This window comes from Rhopalosiphum maidis, chromosome 1 (assembly GCF_003676215.2).
Source record: "Rhopalosiphum maidis isolate BTI-1 chromosome 1, ASM367621v3, whole genome shotgun sequence".
Classification (NCBI taxonomy): Eukaryota; Metazoa; Arthropoda; class Insecta; order Hemiptera; family Aphididae; genus Rhopalosiphum; species Rhopalosiphum maidis.
This window is the reverse complement of record NC_040877.1, coordinates 65,223,019-65,249,545: the sequence shown is the minus strand read 5'-3', so window position 1 is coordinate 65,249,545 and position 26,527 is coordinate 65,223,019. Positions and strand designations below refer to the sequence as shown.

General features: G+C 27.7%; 1 protein-coding gene across 1 annotated transcript in view; it reads left to right on the top strand.

Annotated features, from left to right (window-relative positions):
• LOC113550308 (guanylate cyclase 32E-like) overlaps nucleotides 1-19,515 on the top strand; it is a 75,349-nt gene extending 55,834 nt beyond the window's left edge. Inside the window, 18 exon segments of the mRNA XM_026952043.1 lie at nucleotides 3,509-3,654; nucleotides 7,134-7,278; nucleotides 7,352-7,442; nucleotides 8,391-8,578; nucleotides 11,458-11,637; nucleotides 12,160-12,264; nucleotides 12,325-12,396; nucleotides 12,479-12,683; nucleotides 13,215-13,428; nucleotides 13,555-13,689; nucleotides 13,883-13,995; nucleotides 14,061-14,212; nucleotides 14,286-14,384; nucleotides 14,464-14,608; nucleotides 15,018-15,116; nucleotides 15,578-15,664; nucleotides 15,667-15,868; nucleotides 18,266-19,515. Of these exon segments, the coding sequence (XP_026807844.1) occupies nucleotides 3,509-3,654; nucleotides 7,134-7,278; nucleotides 7,352-7,442; nucleotides 8,391-8,578; nucleotides 11,458-11,637; nucleotides 12,160-12,264; nucleotides 12,325-12,396; nucleotides 12,479-12,683; nucleotides 13,215-13,428; nucleotides 13,555-13,689; nucleotides 13,883-13,995; nucleotides 14,061-14,212; nucleotides 14,286-14,384; nucleotides 14,464-14,608; nucleotides 15,018-15,116; nucleotides 15,578-15,664; nucleotides 15,667-15,868; nucleotides 18,266-18,656 (2,769 nt within the window). The 3' untranslated portion in view covers nucleotides 18,657-19,515.
• Nucleotides 19,516-26,527: the final 7,012 nt, after the last annotated feature.

The window sequence follows — 26,527 nt, the reverse complement described above, 5'->3', positions numbered from 1 at the left end:
TAACTATAAATTTTGAAAACGTTCATGTTAAAATTAAAAGAAAATTTGTACTTATCTTTATTGACACTATTATAGGTATGACGGTCAACTATGTTACTCCGTAGTTATATTTACACAATCATGCTAAGTGATTAAATCGTTTACTTGTACTTATAAACCTAGTCAATGGAACAATAAATAATATTTAATATTTATAATAATTCTAACTTTTTTCCTCAAAGTCACGTACCACTGGCTTCAAACCGCTAGTATTATACACAATTACGTCACCGTGATGCTACCAAATAGTTATTAGTAGTTAGTATCTACCCTATACATAACATGCAACTATAAATTAATGTAGTAGTAGTACCACAGAATACGTACAACAAATACGCACCTTATTAATTATATTATAATGCATTTTAGTTACATTATAGGGGCCAGGATAGATGGGAAATAAAATCAATTTAATCAAATATATCGTATGGTAAATAAACCACAAAATGTATACGAAAAAAAAGAATTTAATAATGTTCACACCCAAGAAAGAGTATTTTTTTATAAAGATACACACGTTATTAAAAATTATTATCGTCCTGTACAAAATAAAATATTTCTGTGACTTTAAAACAAAATAATATTGCTCCAGATTCAATTATATTGTGTTTTTCAATTCCTCGTGGTATTACAATATGAATATTGCAATATGCTTGTATATATTTGCAGTTTGCATATGCATTTATAAAAGCTGAGATGTACTGAAACAATTTCACTTGGTTGAAAAACAATTGTGTGTGTGGTTACTTATTTTTCAGAAAAAAAAAAGAAATTGTTATGTGAACCCGTTTGTCGTTATAGGAATCAAAAATAACACAATTTGAATGCGTATTTGCGGGGATAAAGGGCAACAATAATATTTAAGTGTATTACCGATGGCCCACGGTTATACACAACCTTCTAGATCAGTTTTTTATTATAAAATAGGTACTCGCCTATAATACTTTTGTACATACATTATATTGTATAATGTATAGTATGTCCTGTAAGTCCCGTATCATCCAATATATATATATTTATTATATATGTATATAGGAATCTCCATGAAAAATCAATGTATATTGTATATATTATATAATCAATATATGTGGTTTCTTCAATACAAGTTATCTGTTTGGAAAATTCCAGACAAATGGAGTAAATTTAAACCACTTATGAATTCAAATATTAGTCACTCCGCGATTTAAGTTATGTCTTAAAATATTTCAAACATAGCTATTAAATTTGATTTTTTTTAGTTAATAATAATAACGGCCTTGTTTTTTAAAATGTGTATTACGTTTAACTATTTTTTCTTATTCATAGGTAACTGTTGAAGAAACTAATTTATATGTTGTATTGATTGGCGCATGACTATTGCCTCGGTGTGCCATAAGACTTTCGGGTTATACTGTATCTATTATGCCGGCATATCGATACGGTAGAACGGTTTTATTTGCTGTTTTAGAGGCACAATGTTTGACCGTGTGCGTGTTTATTGATGACCGCTATCGTAGTAATAATAATAATAATTCTATACCTATTACCCGGTATCAAAATTGTGCACATGGTTTGTGCAGCGTGCAATAGGACGTACTTCTGCAGGTACATATTACTCACGTCCGTTCCAGCGGTACACAAGCGTGCGCGCAAAACGCTAATCACGTTCAGACAATATTTACGAGTATACGAGTATTCGCTACACGATCGTATTTTTTCACGATTCAATAGATTATATGTTCAACCTTATTTGAATAATACCGCGAATTCTCTGTCATATATTATATATAATTTAATATCATTCTCTTTCACTCCACGTTTGCAGTGATTAGTGCGATCGAGCGTTTAATGGCATACCGCTTATCGTGTATACGCGCGATGTTTTTGGTCCACGGGTATTATTGTGATGTAGTCATGATATTGTGGAATTATTTCGGTGATTAATATTGCTGATTCCAGATGTGGCAATAAAAATGTGACTGGCATAACGTTGTAACTTATAAGTCTCGGTGTCTGTGTGTTGTACTCGTTTCGGTAGTATAAATGTAGGTATATCGCATATATACTATATCATAGTAGGTTACTATAATACGGGATATTCGTCAAGTCTCATTAAATATGGACGATATATATTATGACGTATTCGTGATTGCTCGATACTATAATATTAGTGTATGCGTCTCTGTCAAGCGTGTTGCTTAAATAATAACAAATTACGAACCAATTAGACGATTATAACAGTTATCATAATATTATATACACTTTTCACATTATTTGACTTTCAAACTTCAGAATCAAAAGTGATAAATTGCCCCCAGAATAATTAACAATAATAATATGTTTACATCGCCGTCGTGTATTCGCGTGTAACTCAAGCGAACGATTATCTTATAACGCATCTTTTACTTTTAATTAACATTGTTTATTCATGAGAAAATAAATCAAGTAATGCAATAGTGTTAATGAGTGAATTAACATACGTCCGTTTTTATGTTATATTATGTTGTTTAAACTAAATAATTGATTACTATATACAACTCTATTGTACGAGTATTGAAATTAATGTCTCTAACGGGTGTGATGAATGACGACTAGAATGGTGTATACGGATATCCGCTTTTATAGATAATATATATAATATGACATATAATAGTTGTAGTCTCACACTTAAAATATGAAATAGGAACCAATAAATTAACACTAGTTATATACAGGAACGCGCAGAATTGTTCGCAGGGGATATGATTTAATTTTTATATTTATTTTTTAAAAATTGTATAATAATTATACTAAAGAAGTACAACGTGTACTAGTAAGAATGAAGTAATAAAATTTAAATAATTATAACTTTTAATTAATTTTTAATCCTCAGACGAAAAGTAGTAGATTCTTAACGCGTTAATAAAGTCTTCAAGATTTTCTTCTATATGTTAATGCTTGGTGTATGAAAATCTGCATCATTGTATCTAATCTCATTTGTTTTTCAGAGCACTTGCATTTAAATTCAACCAAATTTGGTTAAAAAATATAGAAATATTGACATGACTGATTAGAAAAACATAAACATAAGCCACAGCATAATATAGCATAAAAGAAAGTTAATCGAAACTCATAGACTAAATTAAATGATAATGATAACATTTTTCTTCGTGTTAATATACGAGTACTATTATGAAATTAAATCGATGCTATCGTCGCAATATCCATCACTAAAAACATTTTATAAGAAAAAATAGAAAATTTATTTGTTTACTTTATTAAGAGTTTAATTGATTTTTAATTAAAACATTTTACAAAATAATGATTAAGCTGACTCCATCGTGGATTGCATGACACCTGTGTATAAGACTGTATAATATGTTAAGTACACATGTAAACATAATAATATTAAGAGTTATGATTATAAAATAAATATGTTTAATGATAAAGACGGACAAATATTATTAAAAGTAAATTATCTTTTGATCAAGGCAATAATAATTTTTTATAGATTTCCGTCGAGGCAGCGTATCTATACGACGCGGTTCATTTGTATGCGAGATGCGTGCTGGAGATGATCGAGTGCGGTGATGATCCGAGGAATGGTTCGGCCATGATGGCCAAATTCAAAGGTTCACACTACAAAAGTGCATTGGGGTAAGCAAAACACGTTAAAAAGTAAAAAAATATCAGTTTTGTATCGCAAAAGTTTAGTAGAGAAAAAATTGCTTGCAAGATGTTTCTATACAAAAACTATACAAGATACGTGCTTTTTAAAACTTCTGACCGTCACAATGACAGATATAAATTTACTGAATATTTTTATTTATTCTTCACGGATGATATGTTTCAAAACATATTTTATGTATTACATTATTACCTACCCTACAACGAATAAATAATAATTTTCAACTTTATACTGTACAAAATGAAGTTTGATGATAGGACCGCGAAAATACTTTTTAAAAAAGACGTATCACCATAATACATTTTTTTCTCGATATTTGATTGCATCTGGTATATTTTTTTTCCGTTATAAGAATAAAAATGGAAAACTATGAAAAATTAAAATGTCATCCATTAATTGGTCAGCCGGAATTGCACGTTTTTTACAGAAGTTTTACAGTTTTAATGTTTTTATTGATATTTTCATAAACATAATGTAACATGTCTAATTAAATCACTGCAGTGGAATGGTTTGCTGTTTTAATTTAAATAATTCATACTACACGAATGCGATAAATAATTATCTGATTATCCAATTTAATCATAATTTATAGTTCACACGTGTATATCGTCGCGTTCAACCGCAAATCAATGACGTCGTGTATGACTAATAATACTCGCGTTTGTAAATAGACGTAACGGCAATATACAACCAAACGTTTTCCCTTCCTTAACCGTATTTACATATTATATTTGTTATACCAGTTAAATATTGCATATTATATGGATATTTAAACTGTGATAACTGTATAACTTGTACACACAAATTACTGTCTACTCGTTGAACTTTAAGAACTCCTTTGAAGTGCTTTTATGTTATTATTAGCACTGGGATTTTGATGAAATTAAATTTCTACTGTTTTATACCATATATAGCTACACAAGTGAAAAATATGTTTTAGGACATTCTGATTATTTTGATGGTATTTTTATTTTGCATTAATTTGCATTTTTTGACAAATTAAACTTTTGATTGCATTTTTCAAGTTTGTAGAACATTTTTTAAAATTAATTTTCGAAGCGAATGTAAATTTTAATTTATTATTTATACTATATACTTTATTATATTATAATAAAAATCAGAATATTGGTAGAAGAGGAATATAGGGGTCTTATAGTGCGGACGTTTAGTAGTCAGTATAGATATGTGATACTCACGGTTTTCACACCTTCAAAATAATTAATGAGGCGATAATAAAATAAATATTTTAGGATCTTTAGTATTTCAAAGAGTTTTCTAGAAGAAGAAAACTGTTATTGTACCACATTGTACAAATTTTCATTGTATCATTTTTAAACTGTAAGAAATACACTTTTAAACGCATATGATGGAATGTTCCTCTGACTGTTAATATATTTTTTTTGACGATATCAATTTTATGTTTATTTGTAGACAACTAACAGTGTCCTACTTTGAAATAAAATTGTCACTATTGTCTATATCGTGTATCTTATTGTTGAAATTGGCACGTTGCATGTATGTTTCATGTACACGATAAACATATTATTATAGGACGTTCGTACATACCTTCTTCAGTAAAATATAGTTATATTATGTAAATTAATATTATAGGTGGGTTTATTATTTTATTTTTATCAGATTTTATAGTTGCTTTTTGCTGTTAATTATCGGTGAGATGTTCTGACAATGACCATTACATTATTTTTTTTTTTTTTTGTAACATAATGTTGCGTGTGTTTAAAATTTAGTCGTACCTTTTTTTTTTTTGTTTGATATCACACAAGTTCATTATGTGAGCTTGGGCCTCGCCATAAAATAAGAATAAATTAAATTATATTACCATTGATCCGGTCTACTCACACCTATTTGCTAAATTAATCTGAGTTTTGAAGTTAATGGATATTATTAACAGATAACAATTCCTAAATCTTTTTTAATTATAAATGTAAAGTTTTTCTTCTTATAACCATGGTAAAATAATTTACTTCATTTTAGTACATTCATAGCTAGATAACTAAATTAAAAATATTTATTTTTCAACGTGTTTAAAATTAATAAAACTTATATAAAATACAAATAACGAATTGTAGGTGTAATGAAGCCTGGTGAAGTGAATAATTTACGTAGATTTTTTGTGAATAACGTTACTGACCTGATTGTTTTAAGTACGCAAGTACGCAGAGCCTTAGGTGTGGTGGATATTGGTAATTTATGCATATGCTACAGGAGCCCACGCCTTCTAAAAAGTATATTATAATACTTTAAATCTTGTAGTTCTTATTTTTCGATATTTGGTTAACAAGTTATCAACACCATTACACCAATATCAATCTTAAAAATTGCAAATCTCGTATAGGAAGTTAATATGATTCATAGATATTATAGTATATTATATTGATTTATTCTCGCACATTTTCTATTACTTTTTCCATTATATATAACAAATTGAAAATCGACTAAAAGTGGATTTCCTTATTTTCTATACGTCAGCAGAAAAATCGGTCAAATTCACTAAAATGTAATAAGCTTAAAGATTTTTTAGTTCACTTTTTATAAATTTTTATAAATATATATATATACAAATGCGATAATGATAATAATAATGATATATTTTCCTTTATAATAAAATATGTATAAATATTATAGCTGAAACTATGAAACTCAGAAATTGATTAATATTGTATTAATAAATATGATATAATAATGTACATAATATACATATATAGACCACCGATTCGTCATTTTTTTTCCAATTAAAATTAATTTGATGTAAGCATTTGTAAATGACGTATTGGTTTAATAAATATGTGATTTATTTTTGTGGAGAATTCTTCGGACAGAAAAAATAATCCTAAGGCATTTAAAGTATACCTCAAAATATGAAATCTAGTCAGTTTGTATTTTGAAATAATAGTATTTACATTTTTATAGTAGTTTCGCTATAAGCGGAAAAAAAAGTATAAAGAAGTGTTGTAAGAATAAATAGAGAATTTTATGAATACTATCGTGGTATACTACACTGGTATTATAAAAACGTGTTTCTTTTATTTTTTTAATGTAACACGTTGATCATTGCTTGTAAATTTAGTATCACAAAAACTCAAATTTTATTTTATTTTTACTTTAATTTAATTTTATTAATTTATAAATATGATAGCAAAACAGTATACTTATACGTTGTCTATCTGTAATACGTTTATATTGATGATTCGATTCGATGTGATCGTGAAAAGTTGTTCGTTAACAAAATTATAAATGACGTTTTTTTTAAGATTTACTATATTTTGTATTTCGTGTATTAATAATAATATAATAGTTATATAATTTTGCTGCAACGATAACTTAATATATTTTTTTCAAATTTAGTATTATCTTATACAATTTATTTAAGTGTTTCTAAAAGGAATTTTGAACAATTTATTATTATAATAAATATTTTATGCTTTAGATACGAAGTGTACATGGACGAAAACGGTGACGCGGAAGGAAATTATACATTGGTGTCACGGCAACGGCAATCTGACGCCTCCAAAGGATATGGCTTATTTCCAGCTGGTAGATTCACTAAGCTCCGAAATTTAACCAAAAACCCGGTAAACGTCTTTATTTATTTCGTTACGTAATTGAAAATGGAAAAAAAGAAAACGAAATGCATTATTTATATAGGAGTTGACGTTGGTGGTGAATGTCGAATGGATTTCTGGGAAACCGCCTGTGGCCGAACCAGCTTGCGGGTATCGCGGCCAGAAATGCATCAGTAAATTACAAACATATTACATAATATTATATATTACTAATTATTAACGTTAATAGTATGAATGATTGAAACAAACACAACTCATGATAGTGCCTAATAACTATAACGCTGGTATTGCTCATTATTAGTGTAATCAGTTGAGTTGTGAATTCAGCTCACTAAAAACTACTATTTCCTAGTTCGCCAATAATGTATTATGTATATAAGAACTAATAATGTATGATCTAAATTATAAACATGTCCAAATATGCAGAAAAAATAAATTTGAAATTAAATAAAGATAATAATTGTTTTTATAAATATTAATGATTAAAATTAACATTAAAGAGATATTTAAATACACCTTTTTTTTAAATATAAAAAAAAAAAATACATTTTTTATACGCAAAATAACATTATTATTTTTTTTTGTCAATATTGACGGTAGGCGGTTTACCTATTAAGAATAAATATCATTAAAATATTCCATAATATGTTTATATCAGAATAAACGATGAAATATGCAAATCACAATTTCGTATAAAATATGCACTTGCATAATACTAAAGCAAATTTTGAATCAACTTTTAATTCTTTCTACGTAGAAAAAATAAAAATAATGGTATAATCCAGCTATGGAGATATAACCAAAAAAAAGGTATTTAAAACCAGTTAACGCCGCTGTTTTTAAATCAATAGGGTAAAAAAAAAAAAATGCTTAATTAACCACAAACCTCAAAAATAATTTATTGTATATCATAAAAATAATATACATATTACACTTGAAACTTTTTTATCAACTGAAATTATAGAAAATGTGAATGTTCAGTTAAAAATGTGTCACACCCATCCGATATAAAACACTCCGATACATTCAACCCACTTATGGTAGTGGTGATCGACGTCATTAGATCCCACGGCCATATTGTATGGTAGCGTACTGTCTCGTCAATAATGTCCATATTTCAGCGCATACCGCGGAAATCTTGTCGATCGTCGCCGGAACACTGTTGCTGGTGTTGGCCGTCATCTCACTGGTGTTCTACAGGAATTGGAAGTACGAACAGGAGTTGGATAGTTTGCTGTGGAAGGTCGACTACAAAGACATCGAGATCAACGACACGGAGAACAGCAGCACATCGTCAAAGATATCCAGAGTGAGCATCAACGGGGACAACGCTGCCGACGATGATCGTATCGTTTTGTGGGAAACGGATTTCGAAATTCCATGAAACATTTTTTTTTTTACTTATCGTCTCGGAAACGTACCGTTATCGTTTTAGCATTCCCCTGGGTAGTAAATATAGACTAGACGTGAAATCCGCTTTGGAAAAACGCAATATCATATTATGTAGGGACATCGAAGTGTAGGGATTTATTCGTTCGGTCCTTTTAGTATATCTTTAGGTACCTATGTAAATACATGATAAAAATAACACACTCGGATTAGATTTTACACTCTTTGATATTATAACGTACTGTGTAGCAAGTACGGAGGGTATGAGCATAGTTTGAGTGGTTCGAAGTGTTATATAAATGTCATATTACTCGTATTAGATGTAGTGCAATGTAACTGAATGGTGTACGTGCAGTATTTTTCAAAATTTTATTTCAAAGATTTTTAAGAAAAATCATTCAATAAACATTTGGGTAACTATTATGATTATTATTTATGTTTTATGTAATAAAACTAATAATATATAGTTAAGAAGATGAATATTTATTGTGTGTATATTTTTTTGTGGGTGGGGGAAGTTAAGTCGGCTCCTAGAATTCTCCGAGAGGAAAAGTCCTATATCACTCGATTTTCGCTTACGGTCTTCGAATGTAATCAACTGATTACGTTAAACAAATCAGATGTGAGAAATTCAAAACTTAAAAAAAAAAGCACATTACTTATATTATTTTGATTCTGAGATACAAAAATAATACGTTTTCAATAAAATTGAATACAATATTATTATTATTATTATTATGTTTTTATGATGATTTTTAGTATGATGATTGCTAGAGTATGTTATACTACTGCACGCATCGACAGACATCTTTTTTGGTTTTTTTTTTTTTTACAATAATTAACATAATTAAAAATATTTGTGTTACGTAATTATATTATTTAATAACACGATGTAAAAATTACTCAGATTATTATTTGATGCTCGTATTATCATATTAATGAATTTTTAATTTACTTTTCTCAAATATTTTAAATATATTAATATAACTAAAAATAATAGTATTGAAAATAATAATAACAACATGCTGTGTAGAGTTTTAATATATTATTTAATCAAAAATACTTTCTCCTATATAAATGCATTTATATTTTTACCATTGATTAAGATATACAGTGAATTCTATATACATTATAAATTTAAAATGATATTTAATTGAGTTTTAATTCCCAGTTGTACCTATATGCTATATTTTTAATTTGAATAAAATGTATACATTATTTGTTTGATCATATTTTATCATTTCATTTAGAAAATAATCAGTATAATAATATGTAAAACACATGTCCAGTTACATCTGTATATATCATATTCTTCATTCATTCTACTGAAAATTACAAGCCAATGTGTATCTGTTATTATCATATGCAACATTCTAACAAAATAGTTTTCAAAACTCTTAAATTAAGTTACTTCCAATAACACTAAAATAAATCAGAGATATGTATGCTATAATATTATAATGGCCAACAAACTAGAATGTTTTTATAGTGTTGTCTAATTCAAGCGTTTCTAAAATTAACTCGATTTGGATTTGTTTGCCGTTTGTAAAGCTTTGTATTATAATAAACGGCGAGTAGATACGGGATTTTTATGTTATTATTTATTGATTTTCTGGCCAAAGACCTTGAATACATACGGAATACAAATTGACGGCGTTCATTAATCCAAATGTTATGATTTTTAAGTCGTTCAATTAAGTAAGCATGTGATCCCAGAAACGATCAGAATAGAAAATAAAATATTATTACAAAATATTTTGTCGATGAAAATATAAATAGCAGCAAATGTTAATAAACGTCTTTAAACCATCGGAGTTTTGATTACGATTGTATGCTGCGACTTATTCGAATTTTGGACAGTATCCATAAAGTTTATGGGACCGTACGAAATTCCCTTTTGACCATTATAATCAGGAGAGTGTACGATTAAATGGTAAACCGATAGAATCGCGCAGGATTGAGATACCAGCCGATAAACAAATTGTAGACATTTTTTTCTTTAATACAATTAAAACATCCACTTAGCTGTATTATTCAAAGATTTGTCTCGTGTATTATTTCTTATACCTCAAGTATACATTAATAATAGTTAATTATTTATCGCCTATGGTCAATAGAAGAACCGCCTCTACGGTACATTTAATTACACGATATATTATTAATTACCTATATATGATTGAAGGTTACATTAATATTCACGGAAGTATTTAAATAATATTATCTTATTGAAATAAATTAAAAGTGTTGTACGAATCAGCAAAACTGCATAACATTTTGAACTTGATATATCGATTAGAAATTGACCATGTCGTTGTACGTCATAATCTGATTTTTGAACTTTTAATCATCTATACAATATTACGTATATAATTCACTATTATTTTTAAGATGAAAATAATAATTCACTGCCAAGCACAAATGGATAATGAGGTGTTAGGTGCGCCTAAGGAAGAACTTCTACGCGTGTACCATAATATATTATGGTTTACCACATTGAGAGTCGTTTTCTACTTACTTTTTAATTAAAACATTTACATACTTATTATCATGGGATTACGTGGTGTAAGATATTGTATTACTACATGATAATAGTGTATGTGTTATACGCTCGTTAAATATAAGGCGTAATCTAGCGAAGGCATTTTAAAAAAAATATGTACACAAGTCAAATCGAAATAAACTTTCTAAAATCAACCCTACGGTTATACATAATGGAAATAACCGTTAGATAGCAGCACGCTATTCTTAATTTATAGTTTCAAGCATTTTACAATAATATTTTCATCACGTATTTTTAAGGCTTTGCATCCACTGATTCGGACTAGCCAAGTCTCTTTAAGCTCTAACCCGGATGCGGATTTTCGTTATTCATCAATATTCACCGCAGTCGGCATTTATAAAGGTCGAGTGTTTGCCATAAAAAATGTGAAAAAGAAGTCCATTGATATAACTAGAGCTATGAAAAAAGAACTTAAAGTGGTAAGTAATATTAAAATCATATATTAATTAATAAGTAACATAATATATTAGTTAATATTACTCAAATAAAAAATAAAAATTTGCATGATCATTATATATTATCGTTTTTATTATTAACATAGTAAACGGCAAGGACATTAAAAAGATTTAGGATAGCTTCTTAAATAATTTAAATACTGTCAGAAAATCCAGTACAAACAAAACTAATATTTGTTATAAAAACAACAAACATTTCATAAAGTCAGTATAAGTATTTACTATACAAATTAGAAATTACTTGTAGTACAGAGTATATGAAAGGTTAGGTTAGTCTGTGCTTGTAGTTAATATTTAATGGTAAATCGAAAATATTATGTGTATCTAGTATACACAAACTGGCTCATGTATATATTATTTTACTGACCACATAAAAATTTAATATTACATTTATTTGATTACATTTTTCTGTATTTTACATTAATCAAAATATAGATTTGTAATTGTATACATTCGATTATGATCTAATAAAAATTATAATTTTAGATGCGAGATTTGAGACATGAAAACTTAAACGGATTTATTGGTGCTTGCACTGATCCTCCAAATATCTGTATAGTGACTGAGTATTGTAATCGAGGTAGTTTAAAGGTTAGTGATTTAATCGCATAAGTGATACCAATAGGTTATTTCATTAAAAATTTCTTTTAGGATATTTTAGAAAACGAAGATGTGAAATTGGATAACATGTTTGTCGCCTCGTTGGTAGCCGATATAATACGGGTAAATTATTTATTATTATTTTATTTTTGTATATAAATATTATAAGTAACGTAATATTTAACGTTTAATACATTTTCCATAGGGTATGTTATATTTACACGATTCTCCGTTAAGATACCATGGCAATTTGAAGTCGTCCAATTGCCTAGTGGATTCTCGATGGGTGTTAAAACTCACAGACTTTGGTCTTCAGGAGTTCAAAAAGGAATCCGAAGACTTTCCACATCATTTTCTACAGCACGACTTTCGACTTCAAAAAGACGATGAAGTGGATTGCAAGTGTGAAGGTATATACTTTATAAATACATTAATACGTAAATAGAAAGTATTTAATATAGAGATATCTACATTATAAATAGTATTATTTTACTAAAGAATATCTTTTATATCACGGTTGTCACTTCAATATCATATAACTACAAAATTATAAATTATTCAGAAGAGACACAAATTAAATTTATGTAGGTAATACCAAGAAATAACGATCCAACTTTTTTTTTATCTGAATAATAAATAAGAAAAATAATTTAGTTTAAACATGATATATAATTATAATTTCTGTATAGAACATAATCTTCAAACTACATTGAGATTTTTTTATTAAACAATATTTATAAAAATAAAATTAATTAGTTGTACCTGTGTTTTTTTTTTTTTACAATTTTAAATATTGTAGTCCCCGGATATTGTAGTGACAATCAAAATACACATTTTGAGGTTATGATAAATGAATAACCTCAAAAAATTCCAAATACCTATCCTCAAATATTTTCAAAATAATATATTCCTTTATAAATTCTCATAAAGCTTTCCTTTAGGACTTTTATACATCTCGCCGGAGCTGTTGCGTTGCTACAACTCTTCTATTCAAATATCATTTGGAACTCAGAAAGGGGATGTGTATTCATTCTCTATTATTCTGTATGAATTGCATAGTCGTAAAGGTCCTTTTGGAGAGAATCACGGACTTGGGGTATCAGATATATTGAGAAAAATTATTTATTATTCACAAGATGGGTCAAGTCCGTTTAGGTAATGTTTTATCTCTAACAATACTAAAGTAATGTTAAACTTTAAATATTTATGTTATTTAAATAATATAATCAAATTAATTAACATATATAAATTTATAAAACATAACATTTTGTTTTGATACAGGCCTCCATTGGAACTACTAGAAAATAACTTTGATTTTGTAAGAGACTGTTTAGAAGACTGTTGGGCAGAGAATCCAGATGATCGCCCAGATTTTAAGGCAATCAGAGTTAAATTAAGACCTATGCGAAAAGGAATGTAAGTTAGTTGAATACAATTTTTATTTAATATTATAAAATATGTAATATAATTGCCACTTGGTAAGTTTAAATGCCTATGGTATGTTTGAAGTTCGTGTAACATTTTGTTCATAATAATTCATCAAAGAAAATAGTTTGATAAACAACATTGTACCTATACTCATATCTCATAAATATTGAAATACTTTTAGGAGACCAAATATTTTTGACAACATGATGGCAATGATGGAAAAGTATGCCAATAATTTAGAGGTATTAGTTGATGAACGAACTGACCAGCTCGTGGAGGAAAAAAAGAAAACAGGTAAAAAATAACATTAAGTTTTTAAAAATACATTTCAATCTCGTCAATTAAATTTTATACAACAGATGCACTGCTATACGAAATGTTGCCGAAGTACGTAGCTGAGCAACTAAAAAGAGGACATAAAGTTCAAGCAGAAAATTTTGATTGCGTGACAATTTATTTCAGCGACATCGTTGGTTTCACATCAATGTCTGCAGAAAGCACTCCTTTTCAAGTACTTATAGGTTTCACCACGATCTCCCTGGTTGAATGGAATGTACTCAACTTTCTTGTGTATTTCTTTTTAGGTGGTTGATTTTTTGAACGACCTATATACGTGCTTTGATTCAATAATAGAGAATTACGATGTTTACAAAGTAGAAACAATCGGAGACGCGTATATGGTGGTAAGAATTTCAATTTTCAATGCCAGTCGATTCATACGTATTTCATTATTTTTAAATCGTTTAACTATTTTATTTTTAGGTTAGTGGTTTGCCTATTAAAAATGGTGACATGCATGCAGCAGAAATCGCTACTATGTCATTACATTTACTCGAAGCCGTGAAGAAATTTCAAATTAGACATAGGCCGTACGATAGCCTTAGACTCAGAATAGGAATTCATTCTGGTTAGAACAGTATTATGATACTAATTTTTGTCAAAAATTAATTTTATATAATAATTTGTAATCAAATATTTTATTTTTATAAAGATGTTACATTCTTTTTAAAAACGTAGTTTTAAAAATCAAAGTATCTACCTTTTATTTTTAATCACTTTATATTTATTTTTTATCTAATACGTAGGATATCCTATAATAAAAATAATTTTTTTAAACTTGTACTTACTCGATCAAAACATTTGGTTTTTACGTTGGCTAAAAATTATTTATTGTTATAACAATATTAATATTAATGAAAATATTTAAGTTTTAAAATCTTTGAAAGTTTGAGCTATTGCAATAATGTTGTACAATTGTAGTAATACTATTTTAGATGCTGAATTAATCTAATTATATTTTTTATCTAATTTTCAAGGTCCAGTCTGTGCCGGAGTCGTTGGTTTAAAAATGCCTAGATATTGTTTGTTTGGCGATACGGTAAATACAACAAGTCGAATGGAATCCACTGGACAAGGTGAGTGTTTTCGTTTTTTTTTTTTTATCCCAATTGAATAATAGTTATAACTTTCCGTCAACCTGTTGTAAGTTTTCCCTGGATAGCAATGCACATTGAAGGTCAAACTTCCCAAACTCTGCTGTTTAATGGCTTTTTTCCTAGAAAATAGTATAACTTACTTCTCATTACAATAATATACTTGGTAGTACTTTGAATACTTTTTAGAACCATTTTTTTGTTTTATTTTTTATAGTGTATCTTACTTTTTTAATATAACAATATTTTGTATTTATTTAATACTCGTTAATTGTTATACAAATCTAAAATACAATATGATAATAGAGTTAAATTGTATGGTAGATATTATTTTGTCGTTGTCTACGAAATTAGTCGAAATATTTGAATGGGCATTAGTTTATATATTTGTGATGTATATTGAATAATATTGTACCTACATCCTACACGCTTTTGGTTTTCAGCATTGAAAATCCATTGCTCCAGCGAATGTCGGACATTGTTGGAACGACTTGGTGGCTATCAGACCACCGAACGAGGATTGGTCGAGATGAAGGGAAAGGAAACGTGCGCACGTATTGGCTGGTAGGGGAAGACCACTTGCACCGGTTAAAAAGGGACGAGTTTAGGGCCCAGCGCCGAGAACAGCAGACTGGTAGCAAACACCGTAAGTCCTCCAAACAGAAGAGCGTGAAGGATGGACCACGGAGCTCGTTAAAGGTCCCAAAGTCGACAATGAATGGACCATTGTCCAGGTATGTAAATACATTACACACGCATGGTAATAATCTAAATTATATTTTATTTATATAATAATATTAGGGCGATCGATGATTATTTATTTATACTTAGGATATCACAATTATTTTTTTAACACTTTGGACAATTTTTTTTGAAATTTCGAAATAATTAATGTTAACCTCATTTTGTATAGAAACATTTTAGATCAAAATAGGTAGGTATCAGTCTATTGTCTATTCTAAGTCCATAATTTTTTATATATATCATAGTCTAATTAAAAAACGAGAATAAATAGAATCTATACTTATATAACTGACAATTACATAGTTATAACTACAGTTTACTTTATTGAGTGAAAAATACGTCTCATTGAAATATTTTAGTCACAGCTGTAGGCTTAAAAATAGATAATATACCGTGTTAAAGAATACGTACTAACTTTGGTTTTTTTTTTTTTTAGTTCTTATGGTATTAGTTTTAAATTTCACTGTTTTATGCATCGATAGACTATAATATTATTATGAAACTAAAATAGTATATGACGTGTAGTTCACGTATATGGTTAGAGTATTATTATTACATATTAATATTATATTGTTATTTGATTTACATTATTCATGTATTTGATACATTGAGAGACGAGCGAGTCTGTATTATAAAATATAATAATATTACCAGCATTCTGTAGACAAAAATATGATCGAACGAGATTGGTATGGATTTTAATATAGTTTTGTTCAACATTTAATATGAAATATATCTACTATGATAATATTTGCTCGTACCTACCTTCTTGTAAATACAAGATTACGATTTTTTACCTAAAATATTTTTATGTTGACTGTTTTAAAAACACGGATTTACACTCAATCAACAACGTATAGGTGCCATTAACAAATGCATCAATCATTTTTTTTGCCATTATTATCTTATTATTCCATACAAACCTTTCATGCTGCGTATAATATATGTCAAATGATTTACTAACCATAACCGTAAATATTTAATGGTGTATCGTGTATGGCTAGTTATATAGTCGTAATTTCCCGATTATTTTATTATAATTTATAATATTGTAGACCATAGTGCTATAACAATGATTACTATGGAATAATAATATTGAAGTGATTAATTTTTCAACTCAAAATGTTTGAAAGACGGCGAATAGATTATCTTATGTAAACAATATTATATTTAACGGTTAATTAAAATTCGAGTGGATGTTTTGAAAGTGTACTATACTGTAGTTGACGAAATTATTTTCTACATTATTTAAGAGTTTATTTAAAAACTTATAATTTATTTAGAATTTTAGATGAAGTTGTGGACAACGCTCATGAACAACTTGGTGCCTAATTAAAAATACTTTACATTTTAAGGATAACATTTAATATTGAGTAAAACAAGTAAAATGTAAAGGTTACATTTTACAATACGGATTATATTATAATAGCTTTCGAAAACTCGTAAATTTAACATCATTTTTATTTCAAAGTTAATTTGTGTTCAATAGGTGTAAAACGATAAGGGTTTTTATTTAGTGTCACAGAACGCATTAACATTTTCCATTATAGCGCACACATTTTTTGGAAATAGAAATTTAATAATTTTATCATTCAACGTTCATCGTAAAATCATTTTTTTCCAAACAGTCGTATTATATTTTATAGCATATACCTATTGAACAAATAATTTATTAGTTTTTAATAAAATCTGTATGTATATACTATATATTATATGGTATATTGTAATAACCACTAACCATCAGTGCCTATAAAATATATAATAATAATAATATAAAAACCAACTCTATCTGTATATACCGCAATTTTCCTGTTCAATAAATGTTAAGGCGATTAAATCGGGTTATTACGTATATAATCAAAGATTGAATGACTACGCCAACAAACGTGGGGGAGATCGAGTGGTATTTTTGGGAAAATTTAAATTTTTTTATAATTAAGCATGTATGCTTATTCTATATGGGGGATTAATATTCGCTCCGGCTGATCAATAAAACATTTAAAACACAATATTTTTAACATAGAAATATTATTATATATGGATCGCAGTTCACCCATACCGTGCAGTAGATTAATAAATGCCAACGCCCAATATTGTCAGAAAGAAATATTCGATACGTCCTGTACAATTTACATAATATAATATGATGGAACCAAAAGTATGTGTTATCTGTGTCTAACAATAACGTTGTTATTTTTTTCGTAAAACTTCTGTGCCAACTTTGCTATTAATGATTAGAGGGGGTATAAATTAACTAAATTGTATGCTATCTATATGACATTAGCCCTTAGACCTACCTGTTTTTTTTTTTTTTATAGATCTATGATTTTTAATTATAATGTTCACATTCATGACAGTATACCTTGCTTACTCGGTGTGTGCTGCAGGTGTTGCAGTTTGGAGTCACCGAAAAAGTTGCGGTTTGCGATGCACCACGACGACGGAACGCCGGTTAGGCGGCGGCCGTCGGGCGTTGCCGAGGAGGAGGACGAATACTGCTGCGACCGTCATCTGAGCGTTTCGTGTCCGTGCATAGATCATTTCGATCAGGACCCGTCGGCGGCTGGAAAACGACCGGCCAACTGCGGTACGTTGCTGCAGGCCCCGGTATCCAGAGTACCTGGCTTTCCGCGTGTCAATTCGGCCCCGGTCACGCCGATGGCGGCCGATTGTCTGGAGATGACGGCCGTGTCATCGCTGTCCGGCATGGACGATGTCAACGAACCGTTGATCAAGTCGGACGACTACAGCAAGGACGGTGCGATAACGTTCGTGTGACCTGCGTGACGGCCGCCTCGATCCTTGGAAGGTGATCGGGGAGATGGGGCACTTCGCCCTCCCCGATCCTTGGCGCGATTACGAAGATGGCTATAAAGTATTAATCCGTGCGGAGGACGGCATGCGTTTTAAAGGATCCATTCACACGTCTTTCGCACCCTCTCCCACCCAGAGATTTACTCCTAGAAAACTGCGTAGGACTGTAAAACTGTGTCAACGAGAGATTGAAGTGAACGACCGATCGCCGAATGGTTGTAGTATAATAATATGATTATTACGACAGTCCTTCTCTCTCTAAATATAGAGTGTCACCGCCTCTCCACCAGAGCTAGTGAACGGGTGACATTATAAATCATTTTACTGTTGTAATAATAGCGTCGTCGCGATATTGTCCCTATTTACACATTAATTCCCGCGATGATGATGAGACGGTATTACGGTAATCATTTTGATTGTTATACGCGCATTGAGTCCGCGACAATACCATACGGTATTGCCGTCGTTGTTATATTACATTGTTACGTGGTCGTTATTATGTTATAATCATTGTTACAATATTATTGTTATTGGTCTGAGCACGAACCGACCGTGAAACGTTGTACCTTGCCCGCAGAGGCGGCGACCGAACGTAAAATGATTTTCGATTGGGATACGTCTATCATCGCCGATAATATTCTTGGTGACTTGTATACTTACATGCCACTTGAGTAGATCTCGCGGACACCCCTTTGTTTCAATACACATTATGATATGGCAGTATTATATTCATAAGCTTTTAATGTTGTGTTATATTATAATATCTAGAATTTATTTTACGCGTCCTGTAACATTCCAAACATTAATATTATATTATTATTATTAAATTTAGTTTTTAATATATTATATGTATTATGATAGTTTTGATTTTAGTTACATTTAGTTATATATTATTATACATATATTTATTATCTATGTTTATATGTGATAGGCATTTCTTTAAATTATTTAATCAAATTTATATCACAATCATCTGAGATCGTAAACTTTAGGTAAGTATCTAAGTATTACAATAATAACGGTAAATAATGTTGTTTTGGTCGTCTTTTTTGTTATAATATTATCATTTATTATTGACGACAAGCATAATTTATTGAACTGTTCAAAAATTACTTTTTATTGTCTTAATATTTGATACGAAATAAAATATATCACATACGTATTTAAATGGATGTATTTTTTCGTGAACAAAATTATTGTTTTTGGATGTCTGCTTGTAAATCGTTCGCGTCCGTGATATTTTATCTGTTTTATTTATAGACTGCACAAGTCTGTAGACAATGGATCTCACTATTTGACATGCATTGCGTCGTATACATCAAATCGGAATATAATTATGCTAATAATGGTATGCATAACGTAACAATATAATATATACGTGTATATCATACATCCGTTTTCTTCAGTGTTATTCAAAAGCCACGTGGTATACTGGTATACAGGATTATTTCTGTTTTGTCAATATTGCTTGGAGTCAAACTATAATAAATTACAGAACGTCGACAAAAAATATGGTGTCGGATAAATACAATAAACGTACCACATTTTTATTATATTCAAAAAATATAATAGTGTCTGAGAAAAATAAAATATTATATAGATTTTCAAAATGTCCAAAAACATGTAAGTATGCACCATGTCACCGAATATTTGAAGTATTTGTACGCGTTTATAATATAATTGATTCGTAGAGTTCACAAAGTCGGCAAGTTACAGTGAAATCGAACAACATATGGAATTAAATTCACTGCTGTGTTATATTGTTCAAATTTAAAATACATTACTCTTATAATAATCACAGACATGTTCATTTAAGTCAATTGTGATGTACTCACTTAATATCAAATGAATATATATATATATACATACAGACTTTCAAAGTAAAACGATGTTATCAGCTGCAGTCTACGAGTCTCAGTTTTTTTCATTTCTACATGATATATTGTTATTTATATATGGCAGTGGCAGATTTAGAGGGGGTGCTTGCGAGCTGAAGCATCTCCCGTTTCGCGTATTTGTATTAAAAACTATTAATAATTCGCCAATTTAAAAAAAATAGAATATGTTAAATTGTAAATAATTTTTATATTGCTTAATTATAATTAAGTACCAAATTATTATTTTTTTCCCCCAAATTGTACATAATAAGTACTTTAGGACTATTATTATTAACAATATATAGCACCCACCATAAAAAAATCCTAGATCCGCCACTGTATATATATATATATATATATATATATATATGTATATATGTGTTTGGCAATATTATAACTGAATAACTGCATTTTCTGATAAATATATAATAATATATTGATGATATTCAATTTGTAGACATACCATATAATAGGTGCACTACTGTATTCATTCTAGACACTCATAAGAAGAATAACATGTTGTGTTTTCTGTAGATAGTTTTATCGGTCTGCTTATAAATATAATACATTTTTGTTGTGCAAAAAGTCAATAAAATATTTTGATTCGTGTTAACAGTAAAAATTTGAAAATATCAATACTGAATATATATATCAATTTTGTCCGTATCCAATTCTGAACGACATTAGAAACGAGTGAGGAATAGTACAGAATAAAGATAATATTTCAATACGTTTAACTATAGGAAAGTACCTTTTCTACAATATTATCAGTTGCTCATTTATCACCGTCTACCACCGATTAATATAAAATATTAGTTATACATTATAATATAGTAACAAATAAAATATTTAAATTAACTTATTTTTAATTTTATAGTAAAAAGTTTTAATACACAGAAGATACAAAATGAAAATGAAAATTTTCAATACTATACAACTATACTATTTTAATTATATTAATGCTCCTTTAAAATGTTTTTAACATTTAAAATAGAACTATTTCGGTAAATAATAATTGTTATGGATGCTTATGATTTTTTGTGAAATATGCCTTTTACAGGTTTTGTTGTAATTAGTTTTTTAAATTACATTTTACGCAGTTTAAGTACAAGTTCTGAATTCATTATGTTACACCAAAATAAATGAAAAATGTTAGTGGAATTGCATTTTGTGGAAGTTTGTGTATTATTTCATATAATATTTTAGCGCCATAAACATCGTTTACATTTAGTATTTTTACGTTAGACAGTAATTGAATAGTATGAATTTCATGAAAAATGTAATATTGTTGTTTTGTATTGTTTTTATTTTTTTCGTCTTACGTCGATATGCAATACACTATCACCATCGTTTGTAATCGTTGGTTGTATTTTCACAAACATAATAGTATGATATTTGTATCTGACTATTGACTTCAACATATCGAATTGCTTTTCTGGTGACGGGCTGGTAGGATATTATATATTGCCAAAACTTTTCATTTAATTGCAAAACTTTACGATCTGGTGCCTTCTGTGGAATGTCTGTAGATATTATTATATTATATGTAGTATCAGAATCACGTGTACGATGATTGCGAACAAATAAATTAAACAAAATCAACAATAAGATCATCTCAATTTAATTTTTGCCAAGAAGTTAGGGATTTTAACAAACAATAATATATTTTAATTAAAGCGTCCGTGACTGTAACCGACCGCTATAGCAGTTTATTATATTTTATTAGTCTGGTTTGCAGACATGGTCTTTATTTGTAATAAGTGATAGTTATTAAAATGCACCTCAAATTCATAAACACAATACGATGTACTAAACTTAAATATATTATAGTTGGTTATTAAAAATTTGTATGTTGTTTACAATGACGATTATAAACATTTTATAAAAAAACACTAAATTACTGAAATTTGTTGTTGTACATATTTTTTAAAATATGGTATTACATACAAACATTTTTAGATTTTGAGCTAAGTAATGAATGTACTAATCCTATTAATATGTGTTTTTTTGTTGTGAATGAGTAAACGATAAGTAAATGATGACATGATTCAACAACAGGGGTGAATTGGATATAAAATCGGATCTAAATTGTATTTTAAGAGATAAAGCTTAAAAATTCCCAGTATTTATTATTATAATTGTAAAAAAAAAACAAAAAATTAAGAAAAATAGGAATCATATTACTTTAATGCGACTTTAATTTTAGACAACATCGATTTTGTTTTTTTATTTTACCCGAAACGAATAACCGTAAATACTTTTAATTTTGACCAAATGTTTATATTATTTTTTTTATGTACGATAATGTTTTAAAAATATTAAATCAAATATATTTTCAAGCTATTTATAAGCAAAAGAAATTTTAATTTTTAAATGTTTGTTACAAATTGTTTGCTTGTTAGAACTACTTGAAAATGTAATACAAATCTTCTCATACTTCGTTTTAAATTCCAAATTAAAAAATATCAAAAATCTATAGTTACAATCTTTATGAGTGTTTAAAGTTAGAATCTTGACAAATCTCATAAAAACTAAAAATGTACAAACTATTTTGTAGTTAAAAATGTACAAAAACTTTTCTTTTTGTGTCTAAATTTAAAAAATTTAATACAAGGTTCTTCATAAGTAATTCATTGATAATAAATAAACCATAAAATCTAAAAAATGTATAAAGATAGTTACTTTTTATAGAAATGTTTCAATTTGGACGAGATTACTTATTTAAACGATAAATAACGATAATATGTTAATTATTTTGCTATAATTTAAAAACATTATTCGTGGGAATTTAAACTTTTATGTATCTCATATTATCACATGTTATCACGCTCTATAAAATTTTTATTTATTATCTATTTACATTATAAATATTACAAATAGTATTTATTTTATACAGGTGCTATAAATTAATATTTATCGTTTTACGTTATTTACAGTAAGATTTTATTAATTTTTGAGTTATATAAGTTGATATAATATGGTTTAAATGTATCTATTATTGTTTTAATTAACTATAAATAATATAATAAATTACTAAGAACACTACTTTAGTTTAATACAAAAAGACGACTTGAATTCAATTTTAACACATCTTTCTGGATATATATCCGTTGTGATACTACATTCGGACTTAGAAAAACGTAGAATGATAGATCTCCAGAATTTTTGCTGGGTATAAACCATTTCAACTCAAACGATAAAACAAGTAAGTACTTTTAATATAAATAATAAATTATTAAATTAAGAACATAGTCCTTTTTTTGTACCAGCTGTGGTAAGAAAAAATATAAACGAAAAAAAAATACAAAGAATTAGGAAAAACTATTGTGCAACTTACAAATTAAAAATGTATAGAAAACAAGTTTAATTGTTTTATTTGGATCGTAATCAATTTCTATAATATACAACATATTAAGTGTGTTTTAGGTAAATGTAAACTGTATAAAACAAATATAATCAGAGTGTAATTGGATTAAAAAAAACGAACTAACCTAACGCGTCTAAACGCTAAATATTTATTATTATTTCGTTGTGTTATACATTTTTAATGAAAATATGTTTACTGTAATTTTTTATAAAAATATGTTTGATAATATAAACTATTTCAATTCGTCAATCTTAATGTTTATACTATACAACTTAAAAGGTAAACTTAATAGAAAATTTTTGATGAGATTTCATCATAATTTTTTTTTAGAAAAAAGATAATTTACAATATCTAAGTGTACACAAAATAAAAGATTGTACAAATGTAATGATTAATAAACCATATACTTTAATTTTAATATGAATTTACCACTTAAGCCTAATATTAATATAAAATATTACGTTAAAACTGAAACTTTAAAAGTCATTCCATTAATATATAAATACATCTTAATATTTACGCATGAAACGGGTGTATTTTAAAATCAACTCGTTTTTAGTCCTGGGCGTATTATATAAAAAAATCTTGTTGCTACCGCTATTTTCTTAGGCTCTTCGATTTATTAATGTCGATAGATATAAATAATATATCTTTTTATATAGGTACTAAATAATTATTTTAACAGTTAACGCGTTATATTAAAAACAATGACGTATTTAAAAATCTTTTGTTATACTTACATAATTTGGAGTCATTAAAAACAATATTTAAAAAAAAAAAAATGTCTTCCTAGGATGGTATTCATTTTTAACTTTCATATTATATTCTGAAATTTTGAAACAAAATTTTGATTACAAAAATTGATAGAAATGAATTGGAAATAATACTCATAAGTTATTAGAATTGAGACAAGCGGGGTATTCAATTAACATTTTTTGAAGAGTATTACTTTGCCACTGATTTTTAAACATCTAATTATGCTACTGATCGTATAATACCTAATCTATGCTTTATACTAATTAAATATTTGTTTAAAGTTTGATACTTTTAATGCATCAGCATCTAGCGTATTATGCTTTAGAAAAATTATCAAGAAATGTATGAAATTATATTACAATATACAATGTAGTGAATGTTATAACTTGTTTATAGAAATATTACTTATTTTTTTTTTTTAAATAATTCAAATAGCGTAAAAAATATTTTAAAAAACATTGCAACTTTGAAACTTTTTAATATAATTATTGTTCACTATTTTTTTTTTTTGAATAATACTAGTAAGAATAAACTTTATTGTTATTAATATTTAACAAGTGACATAAATTAACACTAATATACAGAGTACTTTTTTGTCTAAAAACTTAAAGAAAAGTAAACGTATAATGTATTATTCTAACGTATTATATTTATATCTAGTATTATATTCATAATCGGAAACAGGCATTAAATGTTTATGTCTATATAAATCTACTAGTATAGATAGGTTATAACTTATAAGTGATCACAAAATTCATTAAATTAAGTTTTTCATAAATAACTCTTTAATTCATATCTAATATGTACATATAGCTGGCTTTATTAAATATGTAGAACATTTTATGTTAAAATACCATTAATATAATTGATATGACTATACCATTTAAGTAGCTATATAATCTATTATAAGGCCACAATATTTTAATTCATTAATATTTTCAAATTTCATACATTTTGGTCACACTATTTAGTATTAAAATAGAATTACATATTAGATAATGGATAATCAAACTAGTTTTATGCAAATCATTGGAAGTGGGTTAATTAAAACTAGATTTTAGTAAATTGAATTTTAATTTATTCTTACAAAATTAAACGTACACGTTGTTTATCTCATCTGTTTCATAGTAAAAGTTATCAATTTTTGGTTCAGATAATAATATATCTGTATCATTTGCAATTCTTAGTAGTTTTGTGTTAATATTTGATTTTATATTTAATAAATTATTTATAAAAGTGATAAACAATAAGAGACCTAAGACTATTCCCTGTAGTACTCCACAAGTTATGATTCTTACATACTGCAGGGAATACTGCATTATTATACATTTTTACTGTTTGAGTTCTCTCGCAAGATTTTAAAAGATTATTAGCTGTTCTACGAATACTTAGATATTCCAACTTGTTTTAGCAAGAATCTGTGATTTACGCAATCAAACGCATTTTGTACATCCAGAAAAATATCCATACATTTATAATTCATAACAATACATCTGCAAACAAAGTTATCCAACTTAAAATGTGTATAAGTTGTTGACAAACCCGTTCTAAAACCAAATTATAGTGAATTTGAAAAGACGGATTTTTATTTAATAAGTTTTTTTTCGATACGTTTTTCAAAACATGTTGATACAATTAGTGATAGTGAGATTGGTCTATAATTTCTGCATGTTAATTTATCACTTTATTTAAATAATGTGGTTATAATATGTTTTTTAAACTCTTAAGGATAATAACTAACTAATGAAGACTTATTAAAAATTATCGATAATGGAAAATAAATGGAATTAGAAATTTTCTTAAAAATACATTTTGTCAAATTATACTCATAAAAA